General features: G+C 36.4%; 1 protein-coding gene across 1 annotated transcript in view; it reads left to right on the forward strand.

The window, feature by feature from the left end:
- The window catches only part of LOC112046004 (RNA-binding protein 12), a 26,481-nt gene continuing 11,507 nt past the window's right edge, over positions 1-14,974 (forward strand). The window contains exons 1-2 of the mRNA XM_052883087.1: positions 1-181; positions 580-737. Of these exons, the coding sequence (XP_052739047.1) occupies positions 595-737 (143 nt within the window). The 5' untranslated portion in view covers positions 1-181; positions 580-594. The remainder of the gene's footprint in view (positions 182-579; positions 738-14,974) is intronic.

Consider the following 14,974-nt stretch of genomic DNA (forward strand, 5'->3'; position numbering starts at 1 on the left):
GCCAATCCCATTCGTGATTCGCATTTCGCCATTTTGTTTTCGCTTTTTAGTGTGGGATAAAGTACTCTGTTATTTTAAAATTTCTCATGTGCTCTCTAAGAATTTCGTGATTAAATCGTGCATAAATATGTTATATTATTTGTAGAAAGTGTTTAAAGTTAAAATTTTAGGATATTTGTAGGTAAGTCCGTCGTAATAATGCTTTAGCTAAGGCCACGTAAGTCTTCACAGGAAGTCACGAAAGTTTTAATCATGAGCAATCGCATGAATGTATACGATATATATGTGAGATTATTATTTAAGTACTTATCAGAGAAAAATATTATGATAGTTACAATAATTATTTGTTGGCATTGATTTTCGTACCGAATCTATGTTCATGTACATGAAATGCAAATAAAAAACATTGTCTTAATTTTAACATTTACATTTACACTTTGTTTCTATCTATACATGAAGACTAATAAAGTGTTTATGAGTTCATTTCAATCAAGGTTAGGTACCAGTACACAATTTTTCATATTTATCACATTCCTTAAAACCCACAAAAAATGGACCAGCATTCCCTCTATTTTCTAGGAACTCGGTGCAAACATGAGTGTCATCATAAGACTACAGAACCTACCTTGGTCGGCTAATGCTCTTGACATTAGGAATTACTTCCGAGGCCTCTCTATCCCGGAGGGCGGCGTTCACATCGTAGGCGGCGAGCTTGGAGATGCGTTCATTGCGTTCAGGTAGCTATACTACAAATAAAGTACAGACCTTAAAATATACAAAAACATACCAAAAAAATACTGAAAATATATTTGTAGAGTTACTTGACAAATCTGAAATTTTGTGCTATAGTTCAAACATGCTTAGTAAGTATACAGTTGGTAGGTAAGTAATGAGAAGAAAACAAGTTATACAGAATAGGGAAAGTTAAAAAAATAACACCAAACCAAATGATATTGATAAATGAATCAAACAAGCTTCTCGAGTAAAATTTTTCAAATGGTTCATAGATTGGCCCATTTTACTAGTAGGCCAGGTGTTAACTTGCTAATAAAGTTTTAAAAATTTTGTTGGCGAGTTAAAGTTGGTGTACTAAAGCTAATTTTTATCAACAAACCAATTATAAATGAAGGTATAAAATATAGTCATATCACATCTAATAATAATTACCTTACTTTTTCCTAAATTCATGAAAATGAAATCTAATAAGCTTAAAACAATTGTGTTAGTTACTCTGTTTATAACTCAAGAACGGCTGGACCGATTTGACTGAAAATTGGTGGAGAGATAGCTTAGGACCAGCAGATGGACATAGATACTTAGGTTAGGAGTAGGTTTTCACGTGGATGAAGTCATGGATGTCCGCTAGTTTAATATAAATTAGGTATGAAATGGCATGCACCTTCATTTCTAATCTGTTTGTTGAGAAACATTGCAAGTTGAGTTAGGTTTAATATAGTTTAAAAAAATGAGATCACTAAACTTATTGTCACTACTACACTTTGTCTATATCCTGCTTAGCACCTAACATTTGAAGAATTTATGATTTTGAATAGTAAATATAAATTTTATGAATTATTGTTTGAACACCTACTATACAACAAAATCTCAGATTTGTTCCAAGTTCCAACTTATCAAAATTTCACAAAAGCTCTACAAATAAAAAAATGTATTACAAAACAGATGAGGGAATATATAATAATGTTTTTAAGAAAATCTTTTTCTCATAATGATGCAGTGAAATATTTGCAATGAAAACAATTATTTTAGCTGGCTGCTTTTATATTTCTTTTAGTAAATCTCTACCAAGTTTCTATGTATAAAAATCTGATAGTGAGAAATTCTTGTAATCATTGCAACAATCACTCAAAAGTGCAGTAATATTTCTAAGAAGACATTTCTTAGAAAACTTTACTGTTTGGATCTCACTAGCTTTAGTAGAATGCATTATTTATAATTATTTATTTACAAATAAAGGAACTACAAATTCAGTTGTCTTTATACCTACGTACATCATGGATACTACATAATTATCTGGCAAATGCAAAAATACAATCTTGGACAAAAGCTTTTTTATACTCATCAAAAAAATCTGTAGGCTTATGTGCACCACAATATCTCATGAGGTTAAAAAGGCATACTGTGGAACAATAACATGGCATCAAAAATATCTCACTCTTTTATACCATAGTAACAACAGTGAGTGATAATTTTAATTTGGCCTATTATTATTGGATTCATTTTATGCCTACTGATCTCTAAAATCTCAGACAATACTAAAAATCCATAATTATTTCAAATGGTAAAGTAAAATTAGTAGTAATAGTCACTTTACTTGAAGTATGTATTTTTATATCTGGTATTGAATAAGAATATAGTAATACAAAACGACTCATTTCATCTGAATGATGTTCAAAAGGTAAGTAAAAAATATTGATTTTGAATACAAAAAGGTATAATTAGTTAGTTAAGTATCCAAAATTCATTTGAAATAATTAGTGTTGTAGTTATTAATTCTGGTTGGATCATATTTTCTAAAGTGCTGAGAAATTATATTTCTATCATACTATTCTTATATGCCTGAAAATGAATTATGCAAGAAATACCTTCTATACCTACTGTTCTTTTGTAGTCTCATGATTACATAACTACTTCTTTTCTGGGGTTTTTCCACACTTGAGAGACAAATATTTTAACAATCTGTGGATTCTCCAATCAAAAGACACGATGGACTCGGCACCTGCATGATGAATCCATGGATTATCTGTAGTTGGCTGTTGTGCGTAGAAACTACATAAGGCTCAATAACACCTTATATGTTTGGACACTTGCCATAAAAGCCAAATGGCGAAATTCGTATAAGTATTTACTAACGTGATGACCGAAGAGTTTAGAAAAGCGATTCTCCTATTATTTGTTTACACTAGGCAATAAGACTGTTGCCTAGCAAGAATCTGTCCAGATGAAAAAAATTTAAAAACTTCTTCGTTAACCAAGCCCTAGACTGATAAAAATTTATACCTCTGCACGGATACACTAAGAGCAAGGTTTTTGCTCACCCACGATTGAACCCATATGACTGTGACGTTGGGGAAGCCATATAACTTGGTTTGTCTATGTCTTGGCATGGACAGGTAAGTGAACGGCCGTCGCCAGCCCCGATAGCCAGAGGGATGCTGATTCGAGGGTCGCCGGTTCCGCAGTTTTAGATTTCAACCATTTATGACTATCTACCACAACACATTGCAAAACAACTTTCCACCTTAAACGGGAATGATCATCAAATTGTCGTTGAGATGGCGTTACTACTTGTCAGCTTTAATAGGAGATGGAGGTGCGAGGGTGCGGACCATCGAAGGTGTACACATTTTCAAGTATTAGGTACTTCTACTTATTATTTAGATAATTCTCTCCCAAAGCTTTCGCTGATTTAGATATTTAAAAAGACTTCGTGTATCTACAAAATCTAAAGCAATATATACCGCCAATTCGACTGATCATCCGTTTGCTGTTGAAGAGGCGTTACTGTTTATTAGTAAATGGTGTGATAAGATATGAGCGTGCGAGAGAGCGCGGATCATCGAGGGCAGATACGTTTAAGACTATTAAGTACTTTGTTGAATTCTCTCACAAAATTTTTCACTGTCTTCATTTAACTTGTAACCTGCAAAGCAACTCTACCTTCAGTGCAACTAACTGATCATCCGATTGGAGTTGAGACGTTCCTCCTTATTTAGTAGCTTCAATTCTAATGGTAGGTGGTGCGCGGACCATCGCAGGCAGATACGTTTTAGACTATTAGAGGTACTGGACCAAATTCTTTCACAATATCTTTCGCAGTTTGTTATCTATTTATTGTTCACGACTTTAAATAACTTGTAAAGCGTCTTTCTACCTTCAATATAACTGGAACTTCATCCGACTGGCAGACCAACGAAAGCAGAGACGTTATAGACTATTAGGAACATGGTCAAAATCTTGCACAGTTTTAGAAACCTATTATTTATTCATCAAGATTTTTTGCAGGTTAAAAGTTTTATGATAGAGTCATAAAACTTTTAACCTGCAAAAAATCTTCATACCAAACTTTCAATGTAATTAATCATCAACTTTGCGTTGAAGAAGCAATCCTACTTATTTATTGGTGTAATTCGTGGGAGGTGGTATCGAAGACAGATACGTTTTAGACTTTTAGGTACATGATGACCATATTATCGCTTTCAAATCTTCACTTTTAGTTATGTAGTATTTATTATCTACCATAAACCTTCCAACTTCACTTCACTGGACGTTGAAAAAGCGTTATTATTTATCTTTACCGCAATCTCACCCATGTTTCGGTAGGAATACGGGAATAAAATGTAACCTAAGGCCTCTTTTCCATTACACGGTTTCTCGCCGTGAAAATCTACGGTTAATTCGCCGCGTGTAGGCACGGTCGTCAGTGTGGTATGGATCACTATATGAGCTTGTCGACATGCACGGTGGCGCCAAGGCACGGCGCCGCGGCCGCGTGCGCCGTGACTGCCCCTCGGCGCGCCGCGTCTACGCACGGCGTGATTTTCACCAGTGTTGTATGGCAGTCTATCGGGGTGTGTCGACGGTGCCGGACGTACGCACGGATTCGTGACCGCTTATATACGCTGTTTCGCGATTTTATTATAAAATGAACATAAATCAAGAATTATTAATTACGTTGATTCAAGAAAGGCCTGTAATATGGGATAAGACCATCGACGATTATAAAAATAAGCGGCTTAAATATGATTCCTGGAAAGAAATATTTATTCATTTCCAGCCCACATTTGAAGATTTAAGTGGTGATGAGAAAAACAAGTTTGGTAAGTTACAGATATTTAATTATTAACTTTTTACTTATGCATAGTTGTTTTGATAGGAGAGGCGACCTTCGTTAGATACAAAATATTGTGCAAATCTGTTGCGAACTTCATTAGCCGCCAAACTTCCGCGAACTGCATTCGTGATAGGTAACTGGATTAGTTCCGATTCTGAATCAAGGGTGGACTCATTTTCACTCGCATTGTGAAACTGAAAGTTTTCCTGCTTATGTATAAAATTTTGCAAAACACATGTTTTCACAATATCAACTGCCAAATCGATGGACACATTCATTGGCCGGTGAAAAATTCGCCATTTATTGGATAAAATGCCAAACGCACATTCAACAAATCTTCGCGCTCTGGTGAGTCTGTAGTTAAATGTACGTTTTAATTGATCAAGCTGATGACCACCAAATGGACGAAGCAAGTGATAATGCAAAGCAAAGGCTTCGTCCGCAATGAACACATATGGCAAATCGTAGTCAATTCCAGGCAAACGTGTTGCATCGGGTAGATTTAATCCGTTGTTTGTTAAATTTTTCCAAAATGGGGTCTCTTTAAACACACTCCTTTCCGTAGGCGCCAACGTCAACAAATATAAAGTTGTAATCGCTATCTACTACTGCCATCAAAACTATAGAAAAAAAATGTTTGTAATTTAAAAACATCGAGCCACTATCAATTGGCTCAATAAGTCTGATGTGTTTTCCATCGACCGCTCCTAAGCACAGCGGGAAGTTGGAAGATTCTTGAAATTTGCTTGCAATGTGTCAGTGCAGCCAGTCTTCTTTAGATGGCATTTTCATATATTCTTTATACAGTTCTAACCAAATGTAGGCATACTTCACGTACGATGCAACTTATGGTTTTTATTCCAATTCTATAGCTGTAGTATAGGTCAGTAAAGGTATCTCCTGTTGCTAGATACCTGAAATATAAAACAAAACGGTTCAGGTTCAAATACTAAAACCCCATTTTAGGTCGGGGTCGATTCAGTTTAGGTCGGGGGTTTTTATAAATTTTGAATTTAATAATTATTATTTATTTATTTTCAGGGCAAATGGTGATGAAGAAGTGGACCAATATGAAAGATAGCTGGATAAAATATGACAAAAAAATTAAAGAATGTAAGTCTGGTTCTTCAGCAAAAAAAATAAGAAAATATATGTTCTATGATGAAATGATGTTCCTAAAAAAAAATGTTGAGCATCGCAAGACCGATTCTAACATGACTGAACATGTTCATGATTCTAGCCTCAGTAATGAAAATTTTGATAGTGCAGTCCCGAATCAATCAAGCTCGGGATACACTGAACGGAGTGAGACGCAAAGGGCTAAAAAAAAAAGAAAAAATGAACTAAGTGAAGTTGACATTAGGTTTATGAAGTTTATGGATTCAGCAGAACGAGATGAGAAAAAGAAAAGCCGTAGTATGAACTTTTTTATGGGAATCGCTGATACAGTTGACAAGTTCAGTGATGAAAATATGATAGACTTTCAGTTTCAAGTAATTTCAATAATTAAAAATATTCAACAAAGACAGTGTACTCAGTATATACCTACATCAAGAAACCAATGGGATCAAGGCCATCAAGGATATTTAAGTGGTACAGCATCCTCAAATGCGCAATCGTCAACATATGGATATTCTACAGCTGCTAGATCGGGCTATGGAATAAGTCGTCCACAGACGTCTTCTCATGATTTTGGACACGGTTCTGGTTTAGAGCCAATCCACTACCGACCCGAATCACAATTATCTGTGCATAGTGTAAATGCGGAAAGTATCTCGGCAGATTCTCAAGTTTCTATTGAAGACGAATTCGATTTTAGTACCGCACTTGAGTAGCATTTTCAGCGTAGTGTATTTTTTGATTTACTTGTTCTTAAATTAATAATTATTAAAATTCAATTACATGTAATAATTTTGTTTGTGTGCAATAAACAATTTTAAACTAAAATATGTCATTTAATTTTGTACCTACTTACCTCAGAGTTACAGCCAATCTTTCTGCGGGCGATATACTCTCTCGCATAAAAGTATCTTGATGTTTTAGTTCCTGGGATAATTTTTGGAGCAAGTTGTCGAATGTAGTTTTCTGCATTCTAAAATAATTGTAAAACTTGTCTTCATCTTCTCTCAATTGATTCTTGACAAGTGTATGAAACGCGCCATATTCCTCCCTTTTTTTCTAAAATCGGATGTATCCAAAACCTTACTTCCCTTTTTTTTCTATTTTCTTTTTCCTATATATGTAATAAGCAACTATAATCTTTTTTTTCGTAAGAAAATTCATGACGCAGCACGTCCTACACAGCCCGAGTAAAAAGCGCTACTAGCCAGTACTTACCAATGTCTCGCGCGGTGATTTTGCCGTATCATGTACAAGCTAGCACGTTTTTTCAACCGTACGGCTTACACACCGTACGTTTGAACAACCGTGTAATGGAAAAGAGGCCTAACACACTCAAATATCGTGGCTTTCATAAGGTATTTAAGGAAAGAATTTTCAAAAGCGGTTCAGTAGATTCCGATATTATCCCCTATACCCTCATAATCTTTATTTATATTATAAGTATAGAAGGATAGATAAATGAAAAAAAAACCGGTTATTTGTGAGTCTTATTGAAAGTCTGTCATTAGCCGACCATCACTGACTGTGATGGTCGGCTGGAACTGGAACATTCAAAGTTAAACTTCAAAGCTACTAACGGTGTAAAGCCTTTAGGCCTGGTCTAAATATAGGAAAATAATATAAGTTTTCTTAATAATTTTGAATTTTCATATCTACGAATTCACTTTTATTTCACTGAAGTTAATAGATATTTTTTCCCAAATTTATCCCCAAAAAATGCAAGGACATCAATCCGCCATTATTACCTATATTGCCGGACTAATCTCCCTTTGACCGAAGTGGAAGTACCTATCTTGTAACATCTCGAAAACTTTGGATTGCATTTTTATCTTTTAATAAGCTTTTTGGTTCAATTTATACTACGACCAGTTACTACTACGAGGCTCAGCACTTCGCCGGGTCTTCTCGTCGCCTAAACCTGACATGACTTACTGTGCCGAAACGTGGACACTGATAGCGAGGCTAGGTAGAATAAGTTCCGGAAGGAAGTGATTAGCCAAAGAACTAAAATATCCGACATACTCGTAGTATCTCATAGTATAGTACTCAGGATTAGTACCCTAAAGTGGCAATGGGCTGATCATGTCTATTGGACGACCGATGATCGTTGTAGTCTTGAGATATTTGAGCGGATACCACGTCTTTGCAGGCTGAGTTTAGGGCCCAAATAGGTCGACTGACAACCTTCGGAAACTGGGTGGAATGTGTTGGTTACAGAGTGCCAAAAATAAATAGGGTTGAAGCTGAATACATAGAGGCCTATGTGCAACAGGGGATGCATAATATCTGGTGATGAGGGTAGTTAGTGAGGTCTTAAAAATGAAGACTGATAGATACTATCTACAAATTAATATTCTTAAACTTACGACAGTAAACTACACAGGTGAGATGAAGTCAAAGTTAGAGCTAACTTGAATAAATAATTCAATGAATAGAGCTCAAAGGACCTTGCTCTTATGAAAAAAGCTTCTAGCAATGTGAATCTCGAAAACCGCTTGATGTACAAAGCTGAAATTTGGCAGGGATGTAGTTTATAGTTAGTAGGTATCCACTAAGAACGGATTCTGCGATAGGGCCGGATTAAAGAGGTATAAGGGCGGACAAAGTCGCGGGCGTCCGCTTGCTACTTCTATAAAAATACACACCTAGTCTGAATTAAAAAATATATATTTTTAAAATGCTATTTCGCTGCAGCAGAAAATGAACACAAACGCAGCCGATGAGACGAAAACTCATTTTCACTATTACATAAAGTGACCTGTAAAATAATATAATGCAAAGGATCTAATGATATTATTGGATGTACCTTCAGGCTTCAGCCAGGATATGCCTTCATTTAACTATCGGTTTGGGGAAACGAGACCGGACGGCAATGGCGATGCGACGGTTTATTCCCCGTGGTCCCTGCGCCGTAGTCCCTGCAGGGACCACGGGGAATAAATTCCCCGTGGTCCCTGCGAGACATATAATACTGCCGAATTAAAAATATGTAGTGATCAATGTTATATTCGATTTATTTTCAATAAATCGAGAATACTTTTAACGTCATCGGGAATACGTTTAACGTATTTTTATTGATTAAATTTATCTTATTAACCGACTTCAAAAAATGAGGTTATCAAAAAAATCACACATACGTGTAGAAACACGTATGTTTTTTTATGTTTTATTAATCGGGAATACGTTTAACGTATTTTTATTGATTAAATCTATCTTATTAACCGACTTCAAAAAAGGAGGTTATCAATTCTACACGTATATTTTTTTAATTATTTTCTTTCATGATTATATAATGATTTATTTATTTTGCTATCATCCGCGAAAATTCGGCGAACCCATGCGACAACGTCACCCAGGTCCGACAAAATACTCTCTACGTACGTTTCACCCCGAAACCGGAGCATCCTCAGGAGATGTTGACTCTACAACGTGCAATTGCAAAGTCGTAATTGAAACGTACGTAGAGAGTATTTTGTGAGATTTTTTTGATAACCTCATTTTTTGAAGTCGGTTAATAAGATAAATTTAATCAATAAAAATACGTTAAACGTATTCCCGATGACGTTAAAAGTATTCTCGATTTATTGAAAATAAATCGAATATAACATTGATCACTACATATTTTTAATTCGGCAGTATTATATGTCTCGCAGGGACCACGGGGAATTTATTCCCCGTGGTCCCTGCAGGGACTACGGCGCAGGGACCACGGGGAATAAACCGATGCGACGCTGGCGGGTCGTAAACAGCAATTGTAATTTGTAATGTACTAGTTTAATCCCGAATATGCCACAAAGCTGTCGTGTCGTGCCCCACAAGTCGAGGCCACACTCGCGACTGTCTCGTTGTCAGTGGTTAGCCTAGTGGTGCAGTATAGGATAAGATAATGAGGTCGAGGGTCCTTTGACATCTTGTTTCAAAATACTCGAGAAATCACACTGAGTGCGGCGTTATTTCTCGAGGATGTATTTTGAAATCGGCCGCGACACTTTACGGGATGGTCATGCCCGCACTGTGATATCCACCACATCGCGTAGCCAATCCACCATATCTTCGCTTCGTCGTCGAGCCTGTCAGCGGTCTGCCCAAACAATATGCCTTGGATAGGAGACTAAATACTTCGAAAGAAATGTTACGAACGTATAATTCAAGTAAAAAAAAAAATAGATTGATAGATCTATATGGAGATGTTAGATCTAGATAATAAGCTCTCGGTAACATATAACTTCAGCAAGCAAAATAAAATGAGATGACAATGACTTCCCTAAAATTTATCATGGGTACACAACTGTGCCACAGGTTCGAAAACATCGAAAACAACCGTGTGAGCAGCTGTTGATTCGCAACGTTTCTCGTACTTTACATTACCTTTGTCTTCTATTTCTTGATATACAAAATGAGTAAGGATTAAATAAGATAAAACAAAACTCAAGCTAAATTGATAATTTCTTTGTAGGACCTAGGTGTGTTTCGGAGTGGTAAGAATTATTTCCGCCAAATCTAAACGATCTATTCATGCATGTCTTACCTATTGACTGGATGGAAGATTCGAAAGCTTTTAGCTTGGTCAATATACACATACGCGCCTATACATCAAACTAATTAGTCGATTACCTCGCAGTTTCTATTTATTCTTTACGCACGTTTCACCCCTAAAAGCAGCATCAGGAGACGTACAAGTACAGATGCGGAAACTTCGTTCCACGGATTCGTCAATTTTTCACGGATTATACCAGAATAGTTCAATTTATTATGGCGGAATTATATTTGTCTGACGTGTCGAGACGCATCAGAACAGAAACGGTATCATACATGTGGCAACGTTTACTGGCTTCGTTTGGATGGCTTCTGATGTGTCCCATACAAAATGATACCAATTCTGTTCTGGTGCGTCACGACACGACACGTCAGACAAATTTAATTGCGCCTTTACTAATAATAATAAAATAATGATTGGCGGCAGACGTTACTTTGGACTAGTAAAAAGGACCACTATGATTAATTAATTAATAAACATGCAATATGATTATGTACACAGCAAACTTTGTGGCAAACCTTCGTCAATTAATAATTAAAGATCTTACTTTAAATGTAGCTAAGGGTTTCCGTGAAACTAATTGTCTGGAAGACCTGACCACGGAGAAATGATTTCGTTATTTTATACGAGATAGGGTATATATCACCTGATGCAAAGTGTAGTGTTTAGTCTAAGATGAGACACGCATGTCTAGATGATGCATAATCAAAAAATGCCCTTCCTAAATCTGATTCTAAAAACTGGCACAAGAGTTCGTACCCAAGTTTTAAGAATCAGATTTGGGAACGGCAATCCAAACCTAAAACGGATCCTAAGGATAGCAACGACATTGGGAAGAAAACCCACCCCGTGTGTTGTGGTGCGAAGGTAGTATGACGTTTAATATTTATTCAATCTATAAAAAACCAACAAACTGGCCACTTTCCGTCGATGTTCGAGGCTTTGAAGTTTCTCCAGAAGTTGCGAATCTTCCTTCAACCTTTCGGCAATGAGTCTTCTGGTTCGGCGATCCACAGGTTCCAAAGCAGCTAACTGGTGTGTTGCCGAGCCGTCAAAAAGATGGCTGCAGTATTCCATGCACGACCGGACCGGACGCTGAAGCACTGCTTCATCTTCTTGAATATACCAATTTATTTGGCAGCGGTCTTGGCTTTAAATTTTATGGATCGCCCGAAGTTGAAGCTAGCCGCAATATCGACACCCAATGGAAAAAAAACCGTTTTGCTATTAGTAAACACACCAGCGTTTCAGTTGCATTGAATTTATCTATAATTTGTCCCCAATGGAGACAAGCAAAGGTTGTTTTTTAAAAATCGTTCGTTAAAAACTTTCTGTTACTTGGCCAGTGGGCATCCCCCTATGCGTCACACCATCCTGAGATTTCCTTTAGGGTAGAGTTCAAACGAGCAACCCTCTTGCCTCTCTGAGTTCATTTCCACCGACGCAAGGTCCGTACAAATATTTTTCCATTACTATGCTGTTACATGCATAACCAAGGATTCCTGGTTTCAACAGTCATTATTAAGCATTAAAAAAAGAAAATGCAGAAAGAACAGATCCTTGAGGAACTACGGCGGTAACAGCCATTAGATCCAATGAGCAGCCATCAGTTACGAGTCTGAAAGATCGTTCACTCAAGAATTCAGTTATTCAGTCATGAGCTTGGTGGTTGTCAATAAGCTGGAAGCTTGCCGATAAGGCTATAATGACGGAATTTGTCTAATGTTTTTGATATGTCTAGACTAGAGCATAGCAAGGGCATCTCCATGTCTATACTTCAAATATGAGTGGCATACACAAGTACCTACACCTATTTTGGCAAAACCCAAATCTGAGGAGATCCACTCAAGGAATTTATTATTACGGAGCTTGGAATTTATTATTCTTTCCATGCTCTTACACAAGATTGAGATAAGCCTTTTTATAGGTCGGCACCACTTCCTTCCGTTGGTACAGATTGCACACTTGCAGTCTTCCAGGTTTTAGGAACTAACTACTTCAGGAAAAATGTTCTTTGCGAGAGACGATAAAAACGTGTAAAAATAGGAGAGAATTCGTTAGCACAATAATCCAGCACTTGCCGGGATACCACCAGGACCACTTGCTTTATTCACGTCCAGAGATACGATTGCTCTTAGAACTGCTCCCCTTTTGCGGGATATGCACCTTGGGTCCAGAGTCGCTACTGTAGAGAGGTTAGGGTGATAAGTATTCCCAGCGTCTAATACTGAATTATTAGCAAAATAAAGGGCTAGGTTTGCCATTTCAGTTGCAGTAATAACTAATGATCCGTCAGGTCTTAGCAGAGGCGGCAACGATGGTCGACAAAAGTTCGTTTCTGTAGACTTGGCTAAGAACTAAAAATGCTTTGGTACCACTAGGATACGCCGCTAATTTATTTCCAATGCGTTTTACGCGTGAGATACGAGCTTTTTTATCGCCCTCTTGTAAGTCTTGATGGCACTGGCATTAAGTCCTATAAGAGGGTGATTGGCAGCATTAAACTCGTTTTTCAAAATCAAATTTATTAACCGACTTTAAAAACGGAATCTTTTATGTATGGTTACCGATTACTTGAAGACGCCTGAACCGATTTGGAAAATTATTTTTTATTTGGAAGGGTATATACTCTCCAGGTATCACCATACTCATCTGTCAAGATCGATCAATGGGAGAAATCGAGGGGACCTATCAAAAATCGTGGCGACTTGTGCGGTCTTTATTGTTTTCATTAAGTATTGTAAAGCACTGTAATTTACTGAAGGTCAGACGCAGTTGTCAGGTGTTTGGGCTTGATAAATTTGTATTTATGAGAACTTTACATCTAGAAGGATTTGATTATGAAGACGAAGGACAGTCGAGGGAAGTACTCAGTCATCATCACAGTTTACAGTAGCTACCTATTTTGGGGTTACATCATACGGTTCATTATGCCAAAATGTTCATTTCCTACAAAAATAATACCTAATTAAGATCGATGTTGTACATTATACAACTATTAATCAATTTGAGACGGAATTTTAGTTTAAATTCTAGAAATGACGCGATTCGTCGTGTGGTCTACCTACTCAATAATTTGTTTGAAACTCTATCGCTTCCAAGGTTTTAACATGACTCCAGTTAGGGCAACATACACCTGCGTTTGCTGCCTGCATTTTTTTTCTTGCATCTATATTAGCTTTTATCAATAAAAAGCTACATTTATGATATTTATGATTATGAACCAGTAAGAAATGATTTACAAAAAATTGTAGGGTAAATTTTGTATGTAACTTTTTACACGTAATATGTACCTACTTATACTAAAAATGGAAAAATAACAAAATTAAAAAAAAATCAACCGACTTCAAAAACATAACAACGTACCCAGTAAACTAATAAACCGGTCAAGTGCGTGCCGGGCCACGCGCAGTATAGGGTTCCGTAGATAAATGAGCAGTTTAATCCCATAAGTAATGCACAAAAATACCGATAACGACACTCAACCATGGGATAGGCGATAAAAAATTGATCGTCACTTTGTATGTAAGGAAACAACCCAAATTTTTCTTTTTTTTAAATTATCTTTTACTCAGGACGTAATTATTATACATACCAATTTCAGCTTTCTAGTTTTTATCTTACTGACAACATTTTATTTATATTTTCAACAACGGAATTTGTCTGTATGTCTGTTACCTTTTCACGGCTCAATGGCCGTATAATAACCGTATAATGTAATGGTATAATGGTAAATAGGACCTTGGAGCAAAACACAGGGTACTTTTTGACCCTAAAATAAAAATATAATATTTTTTAAGATTTTATTTTATTACTTTGTTCACATTTTTAATGTAGGTACATAAATGCTAATTTAAGGCTTTCTAGTAGTAATAGTCTGCGCTAAACCGCGGACGGACAGACAGACGGACATGGCGAAACTATAAGGGTTTCTTGTGGACTACAAAACCCTAAAAACGAAAAAAAAAATACTGATTTCAAATTGATCAGCAGATAAAACATAATATGATGTTAATTGTTGTTTTTCGTTTATTAGTTTAGTGAATACGCTTTTAAGTTTTTGAAGTCGGCTGATTCTTTTTTTTTTAATTTTATTTCTATTTCATACCCGGAAACTTTTGACTAAGAGCTTGTACCCAGGCTACTAATTGTATCTCACGGTATCCTGTAGGAATTATAAAATAATAAGTTTTTATTTTTACATTACCGCGACTTCGTCCGCCCGAAGTAAGTTTCATTAAAATCCTATTATTATCGGGACCTAATAAATAATGTAGAAGAAAATCATTCTATCCAATATCTAAGGTCCCGACTGTTTTCTAATTGCTTTCTACACTTCTGGACTGAGCTTGTTTTTTTTCGTTTCAGTTTTTTATACTTTAGGCAGTCGGGTTTTATTAATTTATTTATAATAATAGAAAATCGCCGCAGCACAACAGAATAGCACAACAGAATACCTCTTA

The sequence above is a fragment of the Bicyclus anynana genome, chromosome 8, assembly GCF_947172395.1.
Source record: "Bicyclus anynana chromosome 8, ilBicAnyn1.1, whole genome shotgun sequence".
NCBI lineage: Eukaryota > Metazoa > Arthropoda > Insecta > Lepidoptera > Nymphalidae > Bicyclus > Bicyclus anynana.